The sequence below is a fragment of the Oncorhynchus clarkii genome, chromosome 26 (genome assembly GCF_045791955.1).
Source record: "Oncorhynchus clarkii lewisi isolate Uvic-CL-2024 chromosome 26, UVic_Ocla_1.0, whole genome shotgun sequence".
Taxonomy (NCBI): Eukaryota; Metazoa; Chordata; class Actinopteri; order Salmoniformes; family Salmonidae; genus Oncorhynchus; species Oncorhynchus clarkii.
Window position 1 is genome coordinate 38,836,717 of NC_092172.1, and position 27,793 is coordinate 38,864,509.

The following is a 27,793-nucleotide window of genomic DNA, read 5'->3' on the forward strand; positions in this document are numbered from 1 at the left end:
TGTTACCAGCTGTTATAAACTTTCTAATACCTGATTTGAGTGCTTTGTCGATAAGCCCGTTTTGATAAAAGATTGATCGTCTCTCTTTGTGCGGTGATTTACCACCGTCTCCTATTTAACAGCCCTTACCGCCTCCGCTGTAGCAACGTTATAGGGGCGCGGTTAATTGCAGGGTGAGGTATCCCTGTCACTTTCTACACATTGCTCATGATGGATTGGCAGTACATTAATGACCTAGTGGTTGAGACGCCTGTAAATTCATCATGGTTGCAATTACAAATATGTGTTTGTTTCCTCCAGCATCATTTATGGGTCATTCAGAGCCTTAAGTCATTGGCTATTGATGTAAGACCATTTTACCCCTGGTCAAAAAGCATTACGTTTTTGCTTTTCCTCAAAACGTGTGACTGAAAAGGCTGTGGAACAGCGATCAATCGTAATTTCCTTCCAGAAACATTACGCCTGTTAAAGGAATGTCTTGAAATCTCCAACAAAGGGAAAGTGCAGCGTGATCTGATTACTGCATGATCAATTCTCCTGTAAAAAAAGGGCCAACGTTAACGCCGTTCACCCTGTAAATCTTGAAGTGTGGTGTTGAACCTTGTAACAAACCCTGTTGTGAACAATTAGATATTATCGTCTGATTTGAGAAATTACAATTAATAGAGGCTAAATGCCCGGGCACAGTTAATAGTACTGATTTCAGTAAGAAGGAAGATGGACGTCAATACTTATTGGATTAGGAGGATAGCCTCAGCATGAGGATCATGTTATAAATATCCAGCTAAATTCTCATGCTCTGGTGAAAGCTGATCTCGCTAAGATTACCCATAGCCTATTATTCCAGAGATTGTGTAGCCTGAACGTCTTAATCGCAGCATGTTTATGACCCACAATTTGCATACAATTTGCATCCGTGCCACTGGTTGCTGCAGTGAACCAACATCCTGCCAATTTTGGCTCTGTAATCTTGTCCACCAAACGGTACAGGATTAGCCAAAGAGGGTGTGTTTAGTGATTTACAATGAATCATTTGTATTTGATGCAGCACAGTTGGGGCACATTTGACCTTTGACGAATAGACCTCTGAATGGAGGAGAACATGGAGCTTCAATATTCCACATTATATTTAACCAGTGAATGCCACCTCCATGGAGTCTGCCTTTCATGTTGAACTTTCATGGTATGGATACATATGTCGGAGTGACCTTTATGTTCTCTCCAAATATATCTGATTCTGTCTGATATATTTCTAAGCCTTTTTGTCCAATGAACATCAATGAGAGGCCAGAGGATGAGACTTGGCCGTTTGATTGGCCTAATTTGATTGCAGAGATATAATCCCTGCATGTTTCTTTTTAAGTGCTCATTTCTACAACTCATCACAGCCTTTCATCCCTATCAGCAGGGTACTAGAAGACTCTTCCTTCACACAGACACATTTCTCTCTGACCATGTTTGCCCAGGAGTTGTCTGATCTCCCGATGTAGGCCTGATGATGGCAGACACTGATAGAGCCCGGTCTTGGTCTGGGAACTCTTGATGTTCCCTGTCAGTGGTCTAAATCCAAAATGGCTGCCGCCCAGTCAGCTTGTCTCCGTCCAGCAAACACACACAACATTATCTGCCCTACAGGCCTTGTTGTTGTCTCACATGCTTTCATGTTGTTAGGGACAATTTTTGAAACAACCAAAGATGTCTGCCTGGTAACTCATCCAAAATGTTAACCTTATTAGAATGTGATCATATGTAACTTCTTTCCTGGCGTTTTTAGGCCTATATTTAGTGAGTCATCCTCGTCGGTAGGTAGTCACTGTTAGCGATGTGACAAACTGAAACATTTTCTTAATGTTGAAAAAACATCTGCTTTCTGTTAAAACTATAAGCTCCCGAGTGGCGCAGCGGTCTAAGGCACTGCATCTCAGTGCATGAAGCGTCACTATAGTACCTGGTTCGAATCCAGGCTGTATCACATCCGGCTGTAATTGGGAGTTCCATAGGGCACCGCACAATTGGCCCAGCTTCGTCGGGGTTTGGCCGGAGTAGTCCGTCATTGTAAATAATAATTTGTTTACTGACTTGCCTAGTTAAATCAAGGTTAAATAAAAATGTGATAAAATTCACAATGCAGCTGCGCTGTTGCCAGGAATGGTTTGTGTCTCTGGGTGTGGTCCTTTTCAGATGGTTAAGCACTGCTCTGTTACCAGGAATGGTTTGTGTCTCTGGGTGTGGTCCTTTTCAGATGGTTAAGCACTGATCTGTTGCCAGGAATGGTTTGTGTCTCCGGGTGCGGTCCTTTTCAGGTTCATTGTAAATAATACTTGTACTACCATTACTGTACTTCAATTCCACCTCACATAATTAGCATTTCCTTCTCAACTACACTACCGTTCAAAAGTTTGGGGTCACTTAGAAATGTCCTTGTGCTTTTCTTTCAAAATCATTTTTTTTGTCCATTTAAAATAGCATTAAATTGATCAGAAATACAGTGTGGACATTGTTAATGTTGTAAATGACTATTGTAGCTGGAAACGGCAGATTTTCTATGGAATATCTACATAGGTGTACGGAGGCCAATTATCAGCAACTATCAGTCCTGTGTTCCAATTGCATGTTGTGTTACCTAATCCAAGTGTATCATTTTAAAAGGCTAATTGATCATTAGAAAACCCTTTTGCAATTATGTTAGCACAGGTGAAACTGTTCTGATTTAAAGAAGCAATAAAAGTGGCCTTTAGACTAGTTGAGAATCTGGAGCATCAGCATTTGAAGAAGATGAGCCTCGCGCTTCAACGCTCTTAGTTCTTGTGGAAATTGACCCACTATGCTGTTTACTTTTTGCGTACTGCATACTGGGATTTGTCGTAATGTTACGAATCCCAATTTCATTTAAAAGTGAAAATTTTAAGTGTTCACACTGCTCGTCAATGTAATGGAATGTGATGTTTTTGTTGCAGGTGGTGAGGAGTCGGCCAGATGAACTAGATCCAGGGGAACTCGTAGCCGGGGACATGACTGATCCGTTGGCTGTTTTCTGCTGAATGGATTAGGGTGAGTACCTACAGTGCCTTCTTAAAGTATTCATACCCCATGACTTATTCCACATGTTGTTACAGCCTGATTTCAAAATGTATTTTTCTCCTCATCCATCTACACACACTACCCCATAATGACAAAGAGCAAACATGATTTTAGAAAATTACAGAAACAGCTCATTTACATAAGTATTCACACCCCAGGGTCAATACATGTTATAATCCCCTTTGGCAGCAGCTACAGCTCTGAGTCTTTCTGGTTAAGTCTATAAGAGTTTTCCACACGTGGATTGTGCAACATTTGCCTATTTTTTATAATTCTCTAAGTTCTGTCAAATAAGTTGTTCATTATTACTAGACAACCATTTTTAGGTCTTGATATATACAGTGAGGGAAACAAGTGTTTCCCCTGCTGATTTTGTATGTTTGCCCACTGACAAAGAAATGATCAGTCTATAATTTTAATGGTAGGTTTATTTGAACAGTGAGAGACAGAATAACAACAAAACAAATCCAGAAAAACACATGTCAAAAATGTTATAAATTGATTTGAATTTTAATGAGGGAAATAAGTATATGACCCCTGTGCAAAACTTGACTTAGTACTTGGTGGCAAAACCCTTGTTGGCAATCAGAGGTCAGATGTTTCTTGTAGTTGGCCACCAGGTTTGCACACATCTCAGGAGGGATTTTGTCCCACTCCTCTTTGTAGATCTTCTCCAAGTCATTAAGGTTTCGAGGCTGACGTTTGGCAACTCGAACCTTCAGCTCCCTCCACAGATTTTCTATGGAATTAAGATCTGGAGACTGGCTAGGGGGTCAAATATTTATTTCCCTCATTAAAATGCAAATCAATTTATAACATTTTTGACATGTGTTTTTCTGGATTTTTTTGTTGTTATTCTGTCTCTCACTGTTCAAAGAAACCTACCATTAAAATTATAGACTGATAATTTCTTTGTCAGTGGGCAAACGTACAAAATCAGCAGGGGATCAAATACTTTTTTCCCTCACTGTATATTTTCATGCAGATTTAAGTCAAAACTGTAACTCAGCCAACACCCAGTGTAGATTTGGCCTTGTATTTGAGGTTATTGTCCTGCTGAAAGGTTAATTCATTTCCCAGTGTCTGGTGGGAAGCAGACTGAAGGTTTTCCTCTAGGATTTTGCATGTGCTTAGCTTTATTCAATTTTTTAAAATAAAAAAACTCCCTAGTCCTTGCCAATGACCAGCATACCTATGATGCAGGCACCACCTGCTTGAAAATAGGAAGAGTGGTACTCAGTAATGTGTAGTGTTGGGTTTGCTCCAAACATAACGCTTTGTATTCAGGAAAGCAAGTTCATTTCTTTGCCACATTTTTAGCAGTTTTACTTTAGTGCCTTGTTGGAAACAGGATGCATGTTTTGGAATATTTTTATTCTGTACTGGCTTCCTTTTCACTCTGTCAATTAGGTTAGTACTGTGGAGAAACTACAATGTTGATCCATCCTCAGTTTTCTTCTGTCACAGCCATTAAAATCTGTAGCTGTTTTAAAGTCACCATTGCCCTCATGGTGAAATCCCTGAGTGGTTTCCTTCCTCTCCGACAACTGAGTTTGGAAGGGAGTCTGTATCTTTGTAGTGACTGGGTACATTGATACACCATCCAAGTGTAATTAACAACTTCTCCATTCTCAAAGGCATATATTCAATGCCCTTCTTGGTCAGGCATTGGAAAACCTCCCTGGTCTTTGTGGTTGAATTTGTGTTAGAAATTCACTTCTCGACTGAGGGACCTTACAATTATCTGTATGTGTGGGGTACAGAGATGAGGTAGTCATTAAACTTATTAAGCAAGTGTTTACTCCTGAACTGATTCATGCTTGCCATAACAAAGGGGATGAATACTTATTGACTCAAGACATTTCAGCTTTTCGTTTTTGTATTAATTTGTAAACCTTTCTAAAAACATAGTTCCACTTTATAGGGTATTGTGTGTCGGCCAGCGACAGTCTAATTTGAATCCATTTTAAATTCAGGCTTTACCACAAATGTGGACCAAGTCCAGGGGTGTGAAATACTTCCTGAAGGCCCTGTACCTGTCATTTTTCAACAGTAACTTACTTTGGAATCATAGAACTAGCATTAATGCTGACCCAATCTGACCTGATCTTAATTGAGTAAGCAGAGCTGTGACGGATTTCCCTAAACCCAAACCGTATCAAGTTGATAGCAAAAGGAAAGGAGAAGTCTTTGAACGTGCTCTGGATTCATTAGCCTGTATCAGGCTGGTAATTGGAAGTCTGCATGGAGCGAGAGGACAGGACTTGGGTAGATTCACAGACGCTGATCAAAGCTGTGTCCCCTACAGCTCCACGAGCTGCTTTTTTTATGCCACCTCTTCCTGCAAAAGACTCGCCCGGAGGGGATATGTCACATGTTCAAGGTCCCAATACCTGTAACCCTGCTATGTCATGAGGTTTTAACCATGTAAGCCTTACTGTGGAAGGATCCCATGTCCTGCTCCGTCCCTGAATCATATTCTGTTATGCTGCTGCAAGGCTACATGTAAGCCTTACTGTGGAAGGATCCCATGTCCTGCTCCATCCCTGAATCATATTCTGTTATGCTGCTGCAAGGCTACATGTAAGCCTTACTGTGGAAGGATCCCATGTCCTGCTCCGTCCCTGAATCATATTCTGTTATGCTGCTGCAAGGCTACATGTTTTTGTGCACTGCTTATAAATGATGTGCAAAGGTCACAGTAATGGCATTGAAGAGTGGTTATTTTTCTGTCTGTTCTCCAGTTGATTAGGAGCATGTTTAATCCCCCCTGTAGGTCTCTAATATTGTATGCTTTTTGGTAATAACCTGCCTAAACCCTGGACTAGTGACGGGTTGGACCGAGACATTCACTTCAATGCAATTTCCTCCATTCTCTGCCTGCTCTGAGAGATATAAACCATGTTTCATTGTGCAGCACTAATGTGAAATTACTTCTTTGTTGGCCACATCGAAGTCAATTTGTTAGCTCAGTGTGTTTGCTATGGTGATTCAACAAACGGAATGTAATGGAGAGAAGTCCAGTGGAATGCAGGGCCAATGCCAGGTAAGAAAGACCTGGTGCTTAAGTCTTGTGTTATCAGGGCACAGACACAACCTTTCCACCCAGAGGACTGGCATCCTTTAGTGAAGATCGCACCAGGTTTGCTTTCGTGTGCCAACGTCTGATTGGGAGACACCTGCCTCTGTGACTGGCAGGTGATGGAGCAGGTGTTTTGGGCAGAATGTGAACTCATTGCTAACAGAAGATGTTTTAATATGTGATGAAGGGCTAGCTCCCTCCCCCACTGTCCCCCTCTCCTTCTCTACTCCTCTGAGATACAACTCGCTGTGACTGTGCTTTCTTACGCCCAGGCAGCAGCAGGCATCTGAAGACTTGAAAGGGCAATGTGTAGGGGTGTTACCACGATTACAGAACAGACATTTGAATATGTTGTGGATGGTACATGCACTGTGGTGCATATTAATACTCTGTCATCAGTGTGACTTATTCAAGCTGAGCTGCGGTCGCTTCCCTTGTGTTGAGGCACCACCAAGGGAGAATTTGGCCTCAACCTTGGTAGTGATGCTGTCAACGCCTAAATGTAACTGAGTGAGCCATGCATTAACTGATGAAGAGGAGTGAGACGACCTACAGTGGAGCACATTTTATGGGAGGCGTGTTTGTCTTTTCTAACGAGCTGCCTCACACAGACACGCACACACACACACACACACACACACACACACACACACACACACACACACACACGGACACCCTTCTCGTCTCCGACACAGTAGGCGTTAACAGGCCCCTGAGCTCCAGTCAGCCAGAGCTTATTTACAGCAGTCTGAGCCCCTGCCTGAATTCACCCAGAGACCACTGAAAATGCCATGAGTGTGTAGTTGGGGCAGGAACACCTGGTTGCACAAACACCGGGACTTCTGCTCCGATACCTCCCCAAGGGCAGCTCACCAGCGATGGGGCGTTATCGCAATGATGGCTTTTACATTTTTTTTCCCCACCAGAAAACAGCAGAGGGATAAAAACAACAGCCTGCCCAACCCAGGGCTCTGGTGCTACAGTGGTCTGCCCAACCCAGGGCTCTGGTGCTACAGTGGTCTGCCCAACCCAGGGCTCTGGTGCTACAGTGGTCTGCCCAACCCAGGGCTCTGGTGCTACAGTGGTCTGCCCAACCCAGGGCTCTGCTGCTACAGTGGTCTGCCCAACCCAGGGCTCTGGTGCTATTGTTTTTCCACCCTCTTGGTATTCATACACACTTGATATAGCCTAAGCATACCAATGAAAACATACTTCCAGGTGCTTGTGAGATGGGGTTCCAATAGTCTTAGTGCTGGATAATCATCACTAGCACCCTTTGTGTACTGCAGATGGGGGTTTTGGTATGGAGGCAAAGGTTGTAGGACATGAATGCTTTTGCCCAAACGGGAAAAAGATAATGACAGGAAAATGAACTTAAATACTGCAGGATGTGCTTCCTCATCCCTCCCCATGTTATCAGTAAAACAACACAAACCCTCTGCTCACATTTGAAGAACAATGTTAGGCCCACTTTGCTCTTTCCGCGGTCTCGTCATTATAAACAGAACTTGTAGTAGGAGATTGGCCTTAGCAGGCGTACTGTAACTAAGTAGCCAATCCAACCCTTTTCTGTCTTCTTGCTGTTGTGTGAAGGGTTAAAGTATCCCCGCCTTATTATACATGCACATTAAACTAACTGGCCAGCTGGTATGTTGGCAGTCTGTTGACGTTCCAAGGCAGAATGAGATACTCTTGAGCACGGTGTATCCTGGGTAGTTGTGAAGCAGCTGTTATTGCATCCAGAGATGTCTGACACGTTAACAATGCAGCGCAGCTGCTGCCAGCATTCACCCAATGAGAAAACGCCTGTCATCGGAGCTGGCCTATGAGTGATGTCAGAGATGACTGGAGAAGCTGCCAGCATTCACCCAATGAGCAAACGCCTGTCATCGGAGCTGGCCTATGAGTGATGTCAGAGATGACCGGAGAAGCTGTGAGCATTTGGAACTCGGAGACCTCCCTTCTCATGTCTTCTGTGTTTACAGTCCCGAGACCTCGAATCACAAAGATACTTCTCAACACGTAAACCCCTTCAACATATCGATTGACCTCTGCTCCAACCAGCCAAGGTTAGACATGGACGGTTGAAGCAGAGGTCAATTGACATGTTAAAGGGGTCCATGTCTAACCTTGGATGGTTGGAGCAGAGGTCAATTGACATGTTAAAGGGGTCTAACCTTGGATGGTTGGAGCAGAGGTCAATCGATATGTTGAAGGGGTTTACGTGTTGAGAAGTACCTTTGTGATCCGAGGTCTCGGGACTGTAAACACAGAAGACATGAGAAGGGAGGTATTTATTTTACCTTTATTTAACTAGGCAAGTCAGTTAAGAACAAATTCTTATTTTCAATGATGGCCTATGAACAGCGGGTTAACTGCCTTGTTCAGGGGCAGAACGACAGATTTGTACCTTGGGGATTTGAACTTGCAACCAGTCCAACACTCTAACCACTAGGCTACGCTGCCGCCCCTTTTTCAAGGTCCATGTCTAACCTTTTTCAAGGTTAGACATGGACCCCTTCAACATGTCGATTGACCTCTGCTCCAACCGTCCAAGGTTAGACATACTATTATGTCTCTGTTGGTCGTCAAGGACTGTTTGTAAGTTTTGACAAAGCTCATGTTGCCTAGAAGCAATGCATTGTATTTCAACCAGCTTTTTGACTGAGATGATTTTCAAGTCTTGGCAAGCCTGGCATGCACCTGCCTCTGATTTATTCCTGGGGCTTAAATGGCCTGAAGTTGGACGGTATATCTGATGACCGTTCTGTCAAGCTCGCCGTAGTCGTCTAACCCCACCTGGATGGGCAGGTTGGGCCCAATATGGCATGTCGTCCCAACCCCTTGGAAGCCAACACAACACCACATGTAGTCCTACATCATCAGCATGCTAGCAGCAGCAGCTGCCCTCTTCATTTTGTCTCATCGTTGATGCCCAGTCAGTGTTATAAAAAAACTCTGAGTGGAAGAGTTCTGACAACCATAAGGTGACCGGAGCCAAACCATCCAATCAGAGCAGAGGCCACTAAACCTGAAAGCAGTCCTTTCAGACTCCACAGTCCCTAGTGCCAGGGCCAGCCTTCCTCCTCCCACCCCTGATGGCCATTATCGGGACAGCATCTAAAGACAATGTAGCCCCTATGCTCCCAGAGGCCAGGTTGCCAAGGCTGGGGTGGAGGCCAAGGGCAGTCGATGTTCTCACATTACTGAGAACCCCCCCCCCCCCCCTTATCAAGGCTAAAGGCTGGGTAGTTTTAAGCTCAGTGGATAACCCCCCCCCAATACATTTATCAAGGCTAAAGGCTAGGCTGTTTTAAGCTCAGCAGTATGTTTAGCAGCATTTCAATGGAGTCCTTCATTTCCTCCTGTGTCTCATCCCTCCCCCATGCACCCATGCATCACCAGGATGAGGACGGGGAGTGGGCGTGAACTCTGGCCAGAGCGCCGTGGCGACGGATGAACTCCAAGCATACTGAGAGGGCATCTGGTCATGTGCGCTGGCTACAGATTGATGCGCTCATTTTAAACGCAGGTCCCATGCCGCAGTGTCAAATTTTTACGTATCTTTCAATTCTCCGAAGCAGGACGTTGGCGCATTTAAGCTGAAAAGCTCCACCCCCCCCCCCCCCCCCCCCCCTTTACCACAATCTGTCAGGGATGGAGGGTTTTTATCCTCAACAGCCTTGTACTCCCTATCCGGGTTGGTGTCAGTTGTTTTGGAGTACTTCCCCTCTAAGTCTGTAGTTCAAATCGTGGATATTACCAGAGGGATTACATCTGTGCAACACATCCGTAGTCAAGCTGATTGCCCTTGGATTACACAGAGGCCCATCCATATCTCATGCACTTAAGTGGATTTGGGCCGAAATGATCCATGAAAACACAGCTACTGTCTCGTCCACTAGATAGAGCCTAGTTGTGTTGTCTGAACTGTAGGTAAGTCGTACATAATAAATAGGTGACATCCACAAGTGAATTGAAAGATGCTACAGGGTTTTTATTGAAATGGCTCTTTCTCCAGAACCTTGAGGAGATCCGTTTTAACAGTCTGATCATATGAATTACAAGACATGTAGATTCATGAAAGGTGGTGAGAGAGAACGTGAATGAATAACAAGCAATGCGATATAAGTTCTAGATTTATCCTTGCCCACTTGTCTAGTCACTATGGTCTTGTCCTGGTTTAGGCAGGCTGTGATTGGCTGGACTCAGTGAAGCCTAGTGGTATAGCCAGTAGCCATGCCACTGACTGAGCTCTGCCGGCAGCACACCACCTAATAAGATCCAATTATTTATAGTCAGGCCCTGACAAGATGGAGACAGTCTGCTTATCTTTCACTGTGCAGTCCCCAGGCTTCCTCCCAGAGTTCTCATCATTGTCAGAGCTCCCAGCAGCCCAATCATTCATCTCTCCACTATGCTGACTTTTCTCCAAATATCAATGATACTTTTATTCATACAGCAATCTTTTACATATGCAGAGGTCTGCCAAAGCAGATTTTTCACATGACATGACACTTCAAGTTGGTAACTGCAAGTGCAGAGTTCACTTTTACCCTCCAGCAGTTGATACTTGGAGAGAACCATGTGTAGACCTATTTCCAAATGGAAGTGCTCGCTATTATTGGAAAGTGTGTTTCTAACCCACCCCATACAGCTCATGTATTTGCAGCAGCTATTGTTAGAACATGATCACTAACACGTGATCTTCAGGGTTTATATTGTGAGCTGGGTTAGTAACACCAGGCTGAATGTATACAGTACCAGTCAAACGTTTGGACACACCTACTCAAGGGTTTTGCTTTATTTTTTACTATTTTCTACGTTGTAGAAATAATAGTGAAGACATCAAAACTATGAAATAACACATATGGAATCATGGAGTAACCAAAAGAGTGTTCAACAAATCAAAATATATTTGAGATGGCCACCCTTTGCCTTGACGACAGTTTTGCACACTCTTGGCATTCTCTCAACCAGCTTCACCTGGAATGCTTTTCCAACAGTCTTGAAGGAGCTCCCACATGCTGAGCACTTGTTGGCTGCAGGCCAGGTCATCTGGTGCAGCACTCCATCAATCTTCTTCTTGGTCAAATAGCCCTTACACAATCTGGAGGTGTGTTTTGTGTCATGGTCCTGTTGAAAAACAAACGATAGTCCCACTAAGCGCAAACCAAATGGGATGGCGTATCGCTGCAGGATGCTGTGGTAGCCATGCTGGTTAAGTGTGCCTTGAATTGTAAATAAATCACTGACAGTGTCACAGCAAAGCACCCCACACCATCACATCACCACCACGGAGATCATCCGTTTACCTACATCTCATGAAGATATGGCGATTTGGAAGGAAAAATATTATTTTCTTGGCCCAAGAAAGTCTCTTCTTATTGGTGTCCTTTTAGTAGTGGTTTCTTTGCAGCATTTCAACCATGAAGGCCTGATTCACACAGTCATGTTGAGATGTCTGTTACTTGAACTCTGAAGCATTTATTTGGGCTGCAATTTCTGAAGCTGGTAACTAATGAATTTATCCTCTTCAGCAGAGGTAACTCTGGGTCTTTCTTTCCTGTGGCCAGATGGTTTTTGCGACTGCACTAGAAGAAAGTTCTTAATGTTCCGTATTGACTTACCTTCATGTCTTAAAGTAATGATGGACTGTCGTTTCCCTTTGCCAAGAACAGTTCAAATAAGCATAGTATAGACTTGGTCTTTTACCAAATAGAGCTATCTTCTGTATACCACCCCTTACCTTGTCGCAACACAACTGATTGGCTCAAACGCATTAAGAAGGAAAGAAATTCCACAAATTAACTTTGAACAAGGCACACCTGTTAATTGAAATGCATTCCAGGTGACTAACTCATGAAGCTGTTTGAGAATGCTAAGTGTGCAAAGCTGTCATCAAGGCAAAGGGTGGCTACTTTGAAGAATCTCCAATATAACACTTTTTTTTGGGGGGGGGGGCTACTACATGTGTTATTTCATAGTTTTGATATCTTCACTATTATTCTACAATGTAGGGGGGGGGGGGAACAAAAAAATAAAAACCCTGTGTCCAAACTTTTGACTGGTTCTGTATATGTTTTCCTTTATTTCTGCCTAACCCTACCGCCCCTCCCCTAATTGGAGTAAACTAATCGACAGCACTTAGGCTTCTACTTCCAGCTTATACATCTTTCAGCTCCCCTCCACCCCTCCCATTTAGTTCTGAACACCATCCAGTTTTGGTTTCTATTTGGTATATATTTTTCAGCTGTGATGTTTTACAAAAGTTGTGAACCTTTCTATTCTCATAGTGTCTACAGATTGTAAATAAAATAAAACATTTTTTGCTAAGAGCATTATTATATTATTGATCATTTGACTGACATTTTAAATCACCCAGCACTCAAGGCTGTTCTTAAGAGAGTAGCCTATCCTGCCTCATATCCTGTATCATATCATGCCTCATATCCTGTATCATATCATGCCTCATATCCTGTATCATATCATGCCTTTACTCTACACGCTTATTAGAGAAAACTGGAACTTCCTAACTCCAGGCGTCCTTGTCTGGCTACATGCTTGTCCTTGGTGTTTAACTTTGTAGGAGACCAGAGACCATTATCGTTGTAATTTGACTCAGCGTTGCTAGGGCAGATAGATTGCTCCCATTGTGGAATTAATGCGCATTCATTGTGTTGACCTTTAGCTGTGGCTGGATTAAGCTGAAGCATTGAGATGCTGTTGGAAGTAATGATTTTCTACCCTCTCTCTCTCCTCCTGTATTGTGGGAAGGCCGAGTCTTTGTCGTTGCTGCATCTGCAACTCCTAGCGCCGTAAGCTGTAATTAGTGAGGGATGTTTGCCTATTGATTTCTCTCAGGACGATGGAAATGGCAGAAACAACATGGCAGACGACGTGAGTCTCGGACCCGCGCTGATTGGCACTGTTAATCGGGTGAATGAATTGACACGTCTCGTTGGCCTGGTAGACGTCGACTCCAGCCCTTTCATCTAGTTTTGACCCTCAAGTTCTTAATACCGTTCTCGTAGACAAAAGTGTTTACCCACAACCAAAGATCATACTAAGTGTTTACCCACAACCAAAGAGGGACTGTCTGTGATCCACTAAGTGTTTACCCACAACCAAAGAGGGACTGTCTGTGATCCACTAAGTGTTTACCCACAACCAAAGAGGGACTGTCTGTGATCCACTAAGTGTTTACCCACAACCAAAGAGGGACTGTCTGTGATCCACTAAGTGTTTACCCACAACCAAAGAGGGACTGTCTGTGATCCACTAAGTGTTTACCCACAACCAAAGAGGGACTGTCTGTGATCCACTAAGTGTTTACCCACAACCAAAGAGGGACTGTCTGTGATCCACTAAGTGTTTACCCACAACCAAAGAGGGACTGTCTGTGATCCACTAAGTGTTTACCCACAACCAAAGAGGGACTGTCTGTGATCCACTAAGTGTTTACCCACAACCAAAGAGGGACTGTCTGTGATCCACTAAGTGTTTACCCACAACCAAAGAGGGACTGTCTGTGATCCACTAAGTGTTTACCCACAACCAAAGAGGGACTGTCTGTGATCCACTAAGTGTTTACCCACAACCAAAGAGGGACTGTCTGTGATCCACTAAGTGTTTACCCACAACCAAAGAGGGACTGTCTGTGATCCACTAAGTGTTTACCCACAACCAAAGAGGGACTGTCTGTGATCCACTAAGTGTTTACCCACAACCAAAGAGGGACTGTCTGTGATCCACTAAGTGTTTACCCACAACCAAAGCGGGACTGTCTGTGATCCACTAAGTGTTTACCCACAACCAAAGAGGGACTGTCTGTGATCCACTATTTGGAAAAACTGCCAATGCCTGACATGCGTTATGTGAATTGGTCTATGCAAGCCTCTGAAGTGGTAGTTTAATGTTTTCCATTCCTAACCCTCAAGCCGAAGCAGCTGCAAAAGGCAAAAGGCGTACACAAACAACTAATTGCAAATGCTGCTCGTCATCACATTTACCATCATGCTGGTTTCTTTCCTCAAGTTAATCTGCATTCGATTCTCATCAACTCATCTGCAGATGCTCCTCAATCACCTTGCATCTTCTTAAGCGGTTTAGTCTACTTTGTGTATTCCTTAATTGATCACCCGTGAGCTGTGGAGCCCAAGCCTGTCGGCTCTATTTAGAACCGGGAGCTGTGGAGCCCAAGCCTGTCGGCTCTATTTAGAACCGGGAGCTGTGGAGCCCAAGCCTGTCGGCTCTATTTAGAACCGGGAGCTGTGGAGCCCAAGCCTGTCGGCTCTATTTAGAACCGGGAGCTGTGGAGCCCAAGCCTGTCGGCTCTATTTAGAACCGGGAGCTGTGGAGCCCAAGCCTGTCGGCTCTATTTAGAACCGGGAGCTGTGGAGCCCAAGCCTGTCGGCTCTGTCTAGAACCGGGAGCTGTGGAGCCCAAGCCTGTCGGCTCTATTTAGAACCGGGAGCTGTGGAGCCCAAGCCTGTCGGCTCTATTTAGAACCGGGAGCTGTGGAGCCCAAGCCTGTCGGCTCTATTTAGAACCGGGAGCTGTGGAGCCCAAGCCTGTCGGCTCTATTTAGAACCGGGAGCTGTGGAGCCCAAGCCTGTCGGCTCTATTTAGAACCGGGAGCTGTGGAGCCCAGACCTGTCGGCTCTATTTAGAACCGTGAGCTGTGGAGCCCAGACCTTTCGGCTCTATTTAGAACCGTGAGCTGTGGAGCCCAGACCTGTCGGCTCTATTTAGAACCGGGAGCTGTGGAGCCCAAGCCTGTCGGCTCTATTTAGAACCGGGAGCTGTGGAGCCCAAGCCTGTCAAAATATTAAGAACACCTTCATAATATTGAGCGCCCCCTTCCCTCAGAACATCTTCAATTTGTCAGGGCATGGACTCTACAAGGTGTTGAAAGCGTTCCACATGGATGCTGGACCATATTGACGCCAATGCTTTCTTGGCTTGTGTGGTATCCAGATAGTCATTTCAACCTTCGGCACTGATCCCAAGGGCCGTGGATTTCAAACCCCACTTATACTCTGCAATCTGAGGATTAGCAATGCTAACAAGTACATGTAAAATCCCATAGAGAATGCTAATGATCGCGTTGTGAATATTTTTGTACAGTTTCTTACTGAACTATACAAGTAACTCAAAATGCTACACAGTTTGCTGCACAAAACAAATATTAGCCAGCGAGGGTCTTGATCCAGGAGTCACTCTAGAGTAGAGTGAGAGGAAAGGTATAAACCTCACCTACAGGCCAATGTCATGACATACCTTTGGCAGAGATTAGACTTTCTGGATAAGTCTCTTAAGAACTTTCCACACCTGGATTGTGCAACATTTGCCCATTATTAAAAAATATATATATAATCTTCAAGCTCTGTCAAATTTGGTTGTTGATCATTGCTAGTCAACCATTTTTCAGGTCTTGCGATGGATTTTCCAAGTAAATTTAAGTCTCAACAATAACTCAGGAACTGTTAATTAATTTCCCAGTGTCTGGTGGAAAGCAGACTGAACAAGGTTTTCCTCTAGGATTTTGCCTGTTTAGCTCCATTCATTTTGATATTTTTTTTATCCTGAAAATCTCCCTTGTCCTTAACAATTACAGCATACCCATAACATGATGAAAATACGCAGAGTGGCGCTCAGTAATGTGTTGTATTTTCCACAAACGTAACACTTTCGGACAAAGTTATTTTTTTGGCAGTATTACTTTAGTGCCTTGTTGCAAACAGGATGCATATTTTGGAGTATTGGTATTCTGTACCAACTTCCTCCTTTTTGTTGATCCATCCTCCGTATTCTCCTATCACAGCCATTAAACTCCTTCCACTGCGGCAAATGAAGTAGGAAGGCTGCCTGTATCTACAGTGCCTTCGGAACGTTTTCAGACCCATCCACAATACTTATGTAAATCTGATATTTCTGTTTTTTAAAATTTGTAATAACATTTGCAAAAATGTAACAAGGCAGTAACGTAACAATGTGGAAAAAGTTATTTCCGAAGGCACTGTATGTGTCATATACTTAATGTTGTCAAAGGATACTATTAATAAGTCTCTGTTTCCCCTGTGCAGGTGTGCTGTGACCATGCGTTGCCTGGCGGCCCGGGTCAACTACAAGACCCTGATCGTCATCTGCGCCCTCTTCACCCTCCTCACCATGCTTCTGTGGAACCGCTGCTCCAGCGATACCGCCCTGCGCTTCCTCCCGCGGGCCCCGCCGCCACCCCCCAGCGCCAAGGGGGGCGACGCCAGCATTAGCAGCCAGCAGCAGCCCCCGCAGCCCCCGGAGCCGCCGCCCATAGTAGGCGGAGCTGCCGGCATCAAGTACGAAGAGATGGACTGCCTGATTAACGACGACGTCACGATAAAGGGTCGTCGGGACGGTGCTGAAGTGTACTTCCCTTTCAGCTGGCTGGAGAAGTACTTTGAGGTGTACGGCAAGGTGGTGCAGTACGACGGTTACGAGCGCTTTGAGTTCCAGCACAGCTACTCCAAGGTGTACGCGCAGCGCGAGCCCTACCACCCGGACGGCGTCTTCATGTCCTTCGAGGCATACAACGTGGAGGTGCGCGACCGCGTCAAGTGCATCAGTGGAGTGGAAGGTGAGTCGAAGCCCTTGAGGCGCCAACATTGATCCGTGACACTGTCCACGAGAAAAGGCATTTTATTGCAGCCAACCACATTACAACCGTTATTTTGATTCACCTGACGCACAGGAAATCAGAGCTAGTCTATCAATCCTTTAATCGTCTTAATTACTACTTATTGATCAATACCATCATGAATGTATGGCTTTATAAAATCTTATTTGTTTTTCCCCAAATGTAGTTTTCTTCGTTTGGTTTTTCAAGGTTTCTGTAATTCCCAAACTTTTAAAAAAATAGAAGAATAACAAAATTTGATCTTTTATTTTATTTTGGGTTGTAGTATGAACCAACAAGAGACTGTTTGGTTAGCAATGTTTGTGTAGCGCTCTTGTGGTTGGAGAGTTTGCAAAGCAAATGGCCACTGGATTGATGCAAATGGTCATGATCTCATTCTGCCAGGTAGGCTACTTTGGTAGACATTTTAAATGGGAAGGTTTTTGGGAAAGCCTTTCCATCTAACAGAAGATGGTTATAATTAGCACCATCGCTAACGGCTACACAATGTGCAGGCATACACTCGCTCCGCAGACACGGGCATTCCTCGCTCCGCAGACACGGGCATTCCTCGCTCTGCAGACACGGGCATTCCTCGCTCTGCAGACACGGGCATTCCTCGCTCCGCAGACACGGGCATTCCTCGCTCCGCAGACACGGGCATTCCTCGCTCCGCAGACACGGGCATTCCTCGCTCCGCAGACACGGGCATTCCTCGCTCCGCAGACACGGGCATTCCTCGCCACGCAGACACGGGCATTCCTCACCGCTTCATAAAGTTGCAGGAAAATACGAATCACTGATGCATTCTGTTCTTGTCTTGGGAAAATTAATGTGTTTTCTACTAAGTTCAATACATTTTTGAATATTGTTGAATTCCGTTTTTAATATCTGGATTCCGTGATTCCATCCTCATTCTCCGCAATGTGGATTTTATAGGGCCCTGTGAATGGTCCCACCACAAGACCAGGATTGGAAAAATTTGGTGAATAGTCAAATGTAAAAAAGCAAAGTAACCCAACATTCATTGCCTTTGTCCTCAACTACATAAACCGTCCCTGCAACTCCATAAACAGGGACCAGGAAAGGAACCACTAAAGCTCTATAACACACTAGTTTATACATGGCACGTCAGGGCCAGCACTTAGTGGTTGTGTGCCAAGCAGTCTGAACGGACCCGTCTTAAAGGACAGTGTCCATACGAGTTTAAGAGCCATTTAGCTGCACAGTCCGTAGGAGAATTTTCCAGGAAACCAGGCTTGAGTAATCCACCCCTGGCCCCTTGTGAATAATGCACCATTAATTGAGTTGCATTAAGCAAATGAAACTGGGATTTGATCGGGCAGATCACGAAACCTGATTGTGGCAACTTAATGGAGCACCATTTTGTGCTTGTACCGATACGCCGGGGTCTCCTGTTTCACAACGTGGAGATGGACTATTGGTAGACAATGGAGTGTGAGGGTCTCCATGTGTGGGTACCCGTGGTTTTAATCTCTGATCAGATATCTGTGTGGTGAGGATGTTGTTTATTTTCTATGTGAGTGTTTGACAACTACAGCACCCGATGTCACAAGAAGGCCAAAAAGATAATCAACATCAACCACCCGAGCCACGGCCTATTCACCCTACTATCATCCAGAAAGCGATGTCAGTACAGGTGCCTCAAAGCTTGGACCGGGAGACTGGAAAAACAGCTTCTATCTCAAGGCCATCAGACTGTTAAATAGCCATCACAAGCCGGCCTCCACCCAGTACCCTGCCCTGAACTTACTCACTAGCCGGCTACCACCCGGTTACTCAACCCTACACCTTAGAGACTGCTGCCCTATGTACATAGACATGGAATCACTGGTCACTTTAATATTGTTTACATACTGTTTTACCCCTATTTCATATGTTTATACTGTATTCTAGTCAATACCATCCTATTCTACTGTTGTTGTATATATATATCACCCTGGAGTCGCCTCTTCACTGTTGACGTTGAGACTGGTGTTTTGTTGAGGACTTGTGAGGCGTCTGTTTCTCAAACTAGACACTAATGTACTCTTGCTCAGTTGTGCACCGGGTCCTCCCACTCCTCTTTCTATTCTAGTTAGAGCCAGTTGGCGCTGTTCTGTGAAGGGAGTAGTGCACAGCGTTGTATGGGATCTTCAGTTTCTTGGCAATTTCTCGCATGGAATAGCCTTCATTTCTTGGAACAAGAATAGACTGACGAGTTTCAGAAGAATGATCTTTGTCTGGCCATTTTTGAGCCTGTAATCGAACCCACAAATGCTGATGCTCCAGATTCTCAGCTAGTCTGAAGAAGGCCAGTTTTATTGCTTCTTTAATCAACACAACAGTTTTCAGTGGTGCTAACATAATTGCAAAAGGGTTTTCTAATTATCAATTAGCCTTTTTAAAATTATCAAGTTGGATTAGCTAACACAACATGCCACAATGTCTACACTGTATTTCTGATCAATTTGGTGGTATTTTAATGGACAAAAAAATGTACTTTTCTTTCAAAAACAAGGACATTTCTAAGTTCAAAATCAACATTCAGTATCTGGTGTGATCACCAGCTGCATTAAGTACTGCAGTGCATCTCCTCCTCATGGACTGAACCAGATTTGCCAGTTATTGTTGTGAGATGTTACCCCACTCTTCCACCAAGGCACTTGCAAGTTCCCAGACATTTCTGGGGGGAATGGCCCTAGACCTCACCCGCAGATCCAACAGGTCCCATACGTGCTCAATGGGATTGAGATCCGGGCTCTAAACTGGCCATGGCTGAACACTGACATTCCTGTCTTGCAGGAAATCACACACATAACGAGCAGTATTGTCGTGCTTGAGGTTAATGTCAGGATGAGCCTGCAGGAAGGGTACCACATGAGGAAGAAGGATGTCTTCCCTGTAACGCGCAGCGTTGATTTCCTGCAATGACAGCAAACTCAGTCCGATGATGCTGTGACACACCGCCCCAGACCATGACGGACCCTCCACCTCCAAATCGATCCCGCTCCAGAGTACAGGCCTCGGTGTAACGCTCATTCCTTTGTCGATAAATGCGAATCCGACCATCGCTCCTGGTGAGACAAAACAGCGACTTGTCAGTGAAGAGCACTTTTTGCCAGTCCTGTCTGGTCCAGCGACGGTGGGTTTGTACCCATAGGCGACGTTGTTGCCGGTGATGTCTGGTGAGGACCTTCCTTACAATAGGCCTACAAGCCCTCAGTACAGCCTCTCTCAGCCTATTGCGGACAGTCTGAGCACTGATGGAGGGATTGTGCATGTGGTCTGCCACTGCGAGGACGATCAGCTGTCAGTCCTGTCTCTCTGTTGCGCTGTCTCTGTTGCGGCGTCTCACAGTACGGACATTGCAATTTATTTCCCTGCCCACATCTGCAGTCCTCATGCCTCCTTGTAGCATGCCTAAGGCATGTTCACGCAGATGAGCAGGGACCCTGGGCATCTTTCTTTTGGTGTTTTTCAGAGTCAGTAGAAAGGCTCTTTAGTGTCCTAAGTTTTCATAACTGTTACCTTAATTGCCTACCGTCAGTAAGCTGTTAGTGTCTTAACGACCGTTCTACAGGTGCATGTTTATTAATTATTTGTGGTTGATTGAACAAGCATTGATAAGTGTTTATACCCTTTACAATTGTTAGATTTGTTCCTTTCCAATCATCATTGGTGAAATTAGCATTTTGACTATCTTTAATTAAATAATTCAAAAACCTTTGTCAATTTCTGTCTGCATTTGCATTAAAAAACAGCAACATAGCACAAATGTTGCTGAGTAAGTTCTGGGTCAAACACCAGGTCTCAAGTTGTCTTATTAAACCGAAGTCCCGCCTTAGTGATGTCACTGACTGCATCATTACCTTTTTACTCCTGAGACCAAAACCCTGCTTCCATAGCTATACAAACACAGAGTTTCAGTGTTTATCTAAAAGCTAGGCAATAAATGTCCCCTCCCCAAAGTGGATTTATTGTGGAATGTCTGAGTAGTCTCTTATCTTCCACACTCCCCTGCAGAGTTCTGTCTCAGTCACACATTATAAGAGAGAGAAAGAGCAAACAACTGTGGAACAATTCTAAATCTATAATGAATATATATTTTGTTAATCTGTAGTCTAGGACCCTATAAAGGTAAACCCTCCCCTTCTATTATTATAACATAAGCATAATCAATTATTCTAATACATCAAACATACATCAAACATTTGTAAAGCCCCAAATCATGACCCCTAGGTGAATCCTGACACGTGAAGATCTGGGAAGTTATTTTTACGAATTATCTTTGAAAGACAGGGTTCTGAAAATGGGACGTTCCTTTTTGTGCTTGAGTTTGTGTGTGTCTCACACACTCTGACATTTCTCGTCCTAATATTTATATATTTCTTAATTCCATTCTTTTACTTTTAGATCTGTGTATATTTTTGTGAACTGTTAGATATTAATGCACTGCTGTACCTAGGAACACAAGCCTTTCACTACACCCGCAATAACATCTGATAAATATGTGTATGTGACTAATAACATCTGATAAATATGTATATGTGACCAATAACATTTGATTTTGATTTGTGTGTTCTATTTGTCTATCTTGTGGGTTGTGAAGTATGCTTCGTGTTGGTGTGTGGGTAGGTGTGAATATGTTGGCTATAACACACGACTTAAAAAGAGCACAGTCTCGCAGAAGCTCACACACATTGTCTGCCTTTGTCCTCGGTGCTCCACTTACTGAGCCGGAGTGTAACCAAGCATCTCCCTACCTCTGTGTTGGTCCCTGTCCTTACTGCTCTGCCAGTCCACTTTCATTTATCTTCTCTGTTTAAACAAGAAATTCTCCCCAAGGATGGCCTTGGGTTTTTGTTCTGCCGTGACTACAGCACAATGGCGTGAGCAGTTTCTCCCCCCCTCCTCATCTAGCAGTACGTCTCCTCTGCATCTCTCACTCTCTCGTTCTCTCGTTCTTGTGCTGTCTCTTGTTCTCGCTCTCTCCTTACTGGAAGTCACAGCGATACTGCTAAGTGTGGAAGGAGAGAACATCTCTCCTCATGTTCCTTCCATTTCTCCTTGTTATTACTCTCCTTTCTGATGCCTCTCACTCTCCTCTCTCTCTCTCTCCCTAGGTGTTCATTTCATTATATGCCACTTCTACTTTCTTGGCTTAGTCAAATTCTGACCGTAAATGCATATTACAGGCAGGCGTCATGCTACCAGTCATATTATTCTACATGGTATTTATGGTCATTGCATGGTAGCTGCCATGTGTTGTTGCCTAACCAGTACTATCAAATCAAATCAAATCAAATTTTATTTGTCACATACACATGGTTAGCAGATGTTAATGCGAGTGTAGCGAAATGCTTGTGCTTCTAGTTCCGACAATGCAGTAATAACCAACAAGTAATCTAACTAACAATTCCAAAACTACTGTCTTGTACACAGTGTGAGGGGATAAAGAATATGTACATAAGGATATATGAATGAGTGATGGTACAGAGCAGCATAGGCAGATACAGTAGATGGTATCGAGTACAGTATATACATATGAGATGAGTATGTAAACAAAGTGGCATAGTTAAAGTGGCTAGTGATACATGTATTACATAACATAACAATAACATATTACATACTATTTAGTGCTCTATGGATAGTGTACCATTTTAGTACCCTGTAATATGAATGAAACAGAAGGTGGATTTGACTAGAACAGAAAATCATGATGAAGAGCCATTGAGATGAATCAGGTATAAACAGAGTTTTTTTGCCCTTCCACATTGTTTTAACTTGGCTTGATAACAACTGACTTTTCTTAGGGAAATCAGGAGAATCCAGTGTGTGTGATGGCTAAATATAATTTTTTTTTGTTTGTTCTGTGCTGATGTGATTTCAGGCTTGATTAACAAGACAGATCCCATTTACCAACGTGCAAGACGTAAGACGTGTAAGACGTGCATCACCTGCCCCTCCACCTAAATGCATTTTTATTTTTTTACTGCAAACATAATCATACTTGATTTGTTCGTAAAGCCAATTAAGAAGGCATTGGAACTCTAGCTTGGAGGCCTTGTTAGCGTTGCAATCAACAACGAATGATGCTAGCTTTAAGAGAATGAGAACTGGACCAGCTATCCTGCTATAATGAGAGTCTGGCCTTAACTAAAGTCATTACTGATAGGCACCTCTTGTTAAAATGAAAGCCCCCAGAAATCAATAGCCCATTTCAGAAAGCTCTGGCTCCAAACCACATTATCATCATGCTGGACCCTTCCCAATGCTAGTTGGTAAAGTGGCCTTGTATACTTGAGGGAAGTTGTCTAATAGATATTCATTATTTTTTGACAGCCCCTCGTCAACATGTAGGGTCTTACTGGCATCCTAATGCATAAGGGAGGTGGTCGTAGTGCTGGTGGAAATGCAGCAGAGATGTAGCCTGTCTGTACTTTCTTAATTATTTAATTGAACCTCTTATTTAACCAGGCAAGTCAGTTAAGAACAAATTCTTATTTACAATGACGGCCTACCCATCAAACCCGGACGACGCTGGGCCAATTGTGCGCCGCCCTATGGGAGTCCCAATCACGGCCGGATGTGATGGAGCCTGGAACACAGCAACAAGGCCTGCTTTAAAGGTGATGCACACATCACTGTGACTAAACAAGCAATGTGTAGGGAATCATTGTACCATCTAATCCACTTTGAAATATATTTTCAATAACCAAAAATATAGTATTTTCAGCTGTTTGAAGCTGGTGTACAAAACCCAAAGTAAACGATGGAGAAACTTACCGCTCGTTAAACTTTCAGTGAGAATGACAGATCTATAACTCGACTCTGTCAATTTGGTCGACCAAAAAGTTATATGTGGCAGCTTTAACACTACAGTAACAAGACTGATTGTGTTGGAGCCAGACAGAGCAGGGGGGGGGGGGGACTGTTGGAGCCAGACAGAGCGGGGGGGGGGACTGTTGGAGCCAGACAGAGCAGGGGGGGGGACTGTTGGAGCCAGACAGAGCAGGGGGGGGACTGTTGGAGCCAGACAGAGCAGGGGGGGAACTGTTGGAGCCAGACAGAGCAGGGGGGGAACTGTTGGAGCCAGACAGAGCAGGGGGGGGGGAACTGTTGGAGCCAGACAGAGCAGGGGGGGGGGAACTGTTGGAGCCAGACAGAGCGGGGGGGGGGGGACTGTTGGAGCCAGACAGAGCAGGGGGGGGGGGGGGGGGGGGTGGACTGTTGGAGCCAGACAGAGAAGGGGGGTGGGGGAGGGACTGTTGGAGCCAGACAGAGCAGGGGGGGGGGACTGTTGGAGCCAGACAGAGCAGGGGGGGGGGACTGTTGGAGCCAGACAGAGCAGGGGGGGGGGGGACTGTTGGAGCCAGACAGAGCAGGGGGGGGGGGACTGTTGGAGCCAGACAGGGCAGGGGGGGGGAACTGTTGGAGCCAGACAGAGCAGGGGGGGGGGGACTGTTGGAGCCAGACAGAGCAGGGGGGGGGGACTGGACTGTTGGAGCCAGACAGAGCAGGGGGGGGGGGGGGGGGGTGGACTGTTGGAGCCAGACAGAGAAGGGGGGTGGGGGAGGGACTGTTGGAGCCAGACAGAGCAGGGGGGGGGGGACTGTTGGAGCCAGACAGAGCAGGGGGGGGGACTGTTGGAGCCAGACAGAGCAGGGGGGGGGGGACTGTTGGAGCCAGACAGAGCAGGGGGGGGGGGACTGTTGGAGCCAGACAGAGCAGGGGGGGGACTGTTGGAGCCAGACAGAGCAGGGGGGGGGACTGTTGGAGCCAGACAGAGCAGGGGGGGGACTGTTGGAGCCAGACAGAGCAGGGGGGGGGACTGTTGGAGCCAGACAGAGCAGGGGGGGGACTGTTGGAGCCAGACAGAGCAGGGGGGGAACTGTTGGAGCCAGACAGAGCAGGGGGGGGAACTGTTGGAGCCAGACAGAGCAGAGGGGGGGGGGGGGGCTGTTGGAGCCAGACAGAGCAAGGGGGGGACTGTTGGAGCCAGACAGAGAAGGGGGGGGAACTGTTGGAGCCAGACAGAGCAGGGGGGGGGGGGAACTGTTGGAGCCAGACAGAGCAGGGGGGGGGGGGGACTGTTGGAGCCAGACAGAGCAGGGGGGGGGTGGTGGACTGTTGGAGCCAGACAGAGAAGGGGGGTGGGGGGGGGACTGTTGGAGCCAGACAGAGCAGGGGGGGGGGACTGTTGGAGCCAGACAGAGCAGGGGGGGGGACTGTTGGAGCCAGACAGAGCAGGGGGGGGGGCTGTTGGAGCCAGACAGAGCAGGGGGGGGACTGTTGGAGCCAGACAGAGCAGGGGGGGGGACTGTTGGAGCCAGACAGAGCAGGGGGGGGGGGCTGTTGGAGCCAGACAGAGCAGGGGGGGGACTGTTGGAGCCAGACAGAGCAGGGGGGGGGACTGTTGGAGCCAGACAGAGCAGGGGGGAACTGTTGGAGCCAGACAGAGCAGGGGGGGACTGTTGGAGCCAGACAGAGCAGGGGGGGGGGAACTGTTGGAGCCAGACAGAGCAGGGGGGGGAACTGTTGGAGCCAGACAGAGCAGGGGGGGGACTGTTGGAGCCAGACAGAGCAGGGGGGTGGGGGAGGGACTGTTGGAGCCAGACAGAGCAGGGGGGGGGACTGTTGGAGCCAGACAGAGCAGGGGGGGGGGAACTGTTGGAGCCAGACAGAGCAGGGGGGGACTGTTGGAGCCAGACAGAGCAGGGGGGGGACTTTTGGAGCCAGACAGAGCAGGGGGGGGACTTTTGGAGCCAGACAGAGCTGGGGGGGAACTGTTGGAGCCAGACAGAGGGGGGGGGGGAACTGTTGGAGCCAGACAGAGCAGGGGGGGGGGACTGTTGGAGCCAGACAGAGCGGGGGGGGGGCAGGGATATACATGTGCCTGAAGTGATAAACGTTTGTGGTGTGCTCTCACTACCTCCTGACGATGGTGTAATTATTCAAATGACCAACATTAAAATGTGAAACCTTGTAACTTCTTTTGAATGATAAAAATAAGCCACTGACCGGAAACAATCGTCTCAGGAACAGGAATTTACTGTAGCAGGTTGTATATGGAAAAAGTCAATCCCCTGCAGATTTATTTGTTGCTGCGTCACTCTAGATTTGTTGCATGGCTGAACTGCACCCTGTTGTTGGGTCCAGCTGGGTAGTAAATGCTGCTACCTTCACCCAACACTGTTCTGCACCACAGGTATGGAGGGCTGCATTTCACTGGGGCGGAAAATGGGTCAGTCAGGAGCTGAGCAGAATCCATTTGTGGTACTGTATGAAGCTGGAGGGAGCTTACTTATTCTCTCACCCATTTCCTATAGACGAGGAGAGACTCACACTCTCTCACACCTCAACTGCAACTTTGCATCTTATAAAGGGGTGAATATATCACTCCATTAATTAGGTCGTCACAGCCAGAGGGACCCGAGGGCTCAGCCGTAAGGTTTTAGGAGCGTTTCTACCCGATGCGCCCTGGTATCCATGGAAAAGTTATTTAGCGAAGGCCCCTTGGAGCATAATGCATTAAACATGGGTCTCCTTTCATCTCTGTCCCTACTTTAACCCTGCCTAATCACTCTGGGACCAACTCAAAGCTTTCCCCATCCACTGAGAGACTCCTCCACAACAGACTTGGTCAGAGTGGAGATGTCAAGTGGACTCATTTGTTTACATTTCTTGTTCAAAAGGCAACTCTTTGGCGTATAAATGCAATTCACGGAACAATAAGTGGTTTATTTTGACGTGATGATGTCATGTCCTCTTTATGAGTTGTGTTTCTATATTAGAAGGGAGGCGTTGTGTTTCTATATTAGAAGGGAGGCGTTGCGTTTCTATATTAGAAGGGAGGCGTTGCGTTTCTATATTAGAAGGGAGGCGTTGCGTTTCTATATTAGAAGGGAGGCGTTGTGTTTCTATATTAGAAGGGAGGCGTTGTGTTTCTATATTAGAAGGGAGGCGTTGTGTTTCTATATTAGAAGGGAGGCGTTGTGTTTCTATATTAGAAGGGAGGCGTTGTGTTTCTATATTAGAAGGGAGGCGTTGCGTTTCTATATTAGAAGGGAGGCGTTGCGTTTCTATATTAGAAGGGAGGCGTTGCGTTTCTATATTAGAAGGGAGGCGTTGCGTTTCTATATTAGAAGGGAGGCGTTGCGTTTCTATATTAGAAGGGAGGCGTTGCGTTTCTATATTAGAAGGGAGGCGTTGCGTTTCTATATTAGAAGGGAGGCGTTGCGTTTCTATATTAGAAGGGAGGCGTTGCGTTTCTATATTAGAAGGGAGGCGTTGCGTTTCTATATTAGAAGGGAGGCGTTGCGTTTCTATATTAGAAGGGAGGCGTTGCGTTTCTATATTAGAAGGGAGGCGTTGCGTTTCTATATTAGAAGGGAGGCGTTGCGTTTCTATATTAGAAGGGAGGCGTTGCGTTTCTATATTAGAAGGGAGGCGTTGCGTTTCTATATTAGAAGGGAGGCGTTGCGTTTCTATATTAGAAGGGAGGCGTTGCGTTTCTATATTAGAAGGGAGGCGTTGCGTTTCTATATTAGAAGGGAGGCGTTGCGTTTCTATATTAGAAGGGAGGCGTTGCGTTTCTATATTAGAAGGGAGGCGTTGCGTTTCTATATTAGAAGGGAGGCGTTGCGTTTCTGTATTAGAAGGGAGGCGTTGCGTTTCTGTATTAGAAGGGAGGCGTTGCGTTTCTGTATTAGAAGGGAGGCGTTGCGTTTCTGTATTAGAAGGGAGGCGTTGCGTTTCTATATTAGAAGGGAGGCGTTGCGTTTCTATATTAGAAGGGAGGCGTTGCGTTTCTATATTAGAAGGGAGGCGTTGCGTTTCTATATTAGAAGGGAGGCGTTGCGTTTCTATATTAGAAGGGAGGCGTTGCGTTTCTATATTAGAAGGGAGGTGTTGCGTTTCTATATTAGAAGGGAGGCGTTGCGTTTCTATATTAGAAGGGAGGCGTAGGC

General features: G+C 45.7%; 1 protein-coding gene across 1 annotated transcript in view; it reads left to right on the forward strand.

The window, feature by feature from the left end:
* LOC139385139 (D-glucuronyl C5-epimerase B-like) overlaps positions 1–16,831 on the forward strand; it is a 55,038-nt gene extending 38,207 nt beyond the window's left edge. The window contains exons 2-3 of the mRNA XM_071130216.1: positions 2,958–3,051; positions 16,252–16,831. Coding sequence (XP_070986317.1) covers positions 16,265–16,813 — 549 coding nt within the window. The 5' untranslated portion in view covers positions 2,958–3,051; positions 16,252–16,264 and the 3' untranslated portion in view covers positions 16,814–16,831. The remainder of the gene's footprint in view (positions 1–2,957; positions 3,052–16,251) is intronic.
* The last annotated feature ends 10,962 nt before the right edge of the window (positions 16,832–27,793 follow it).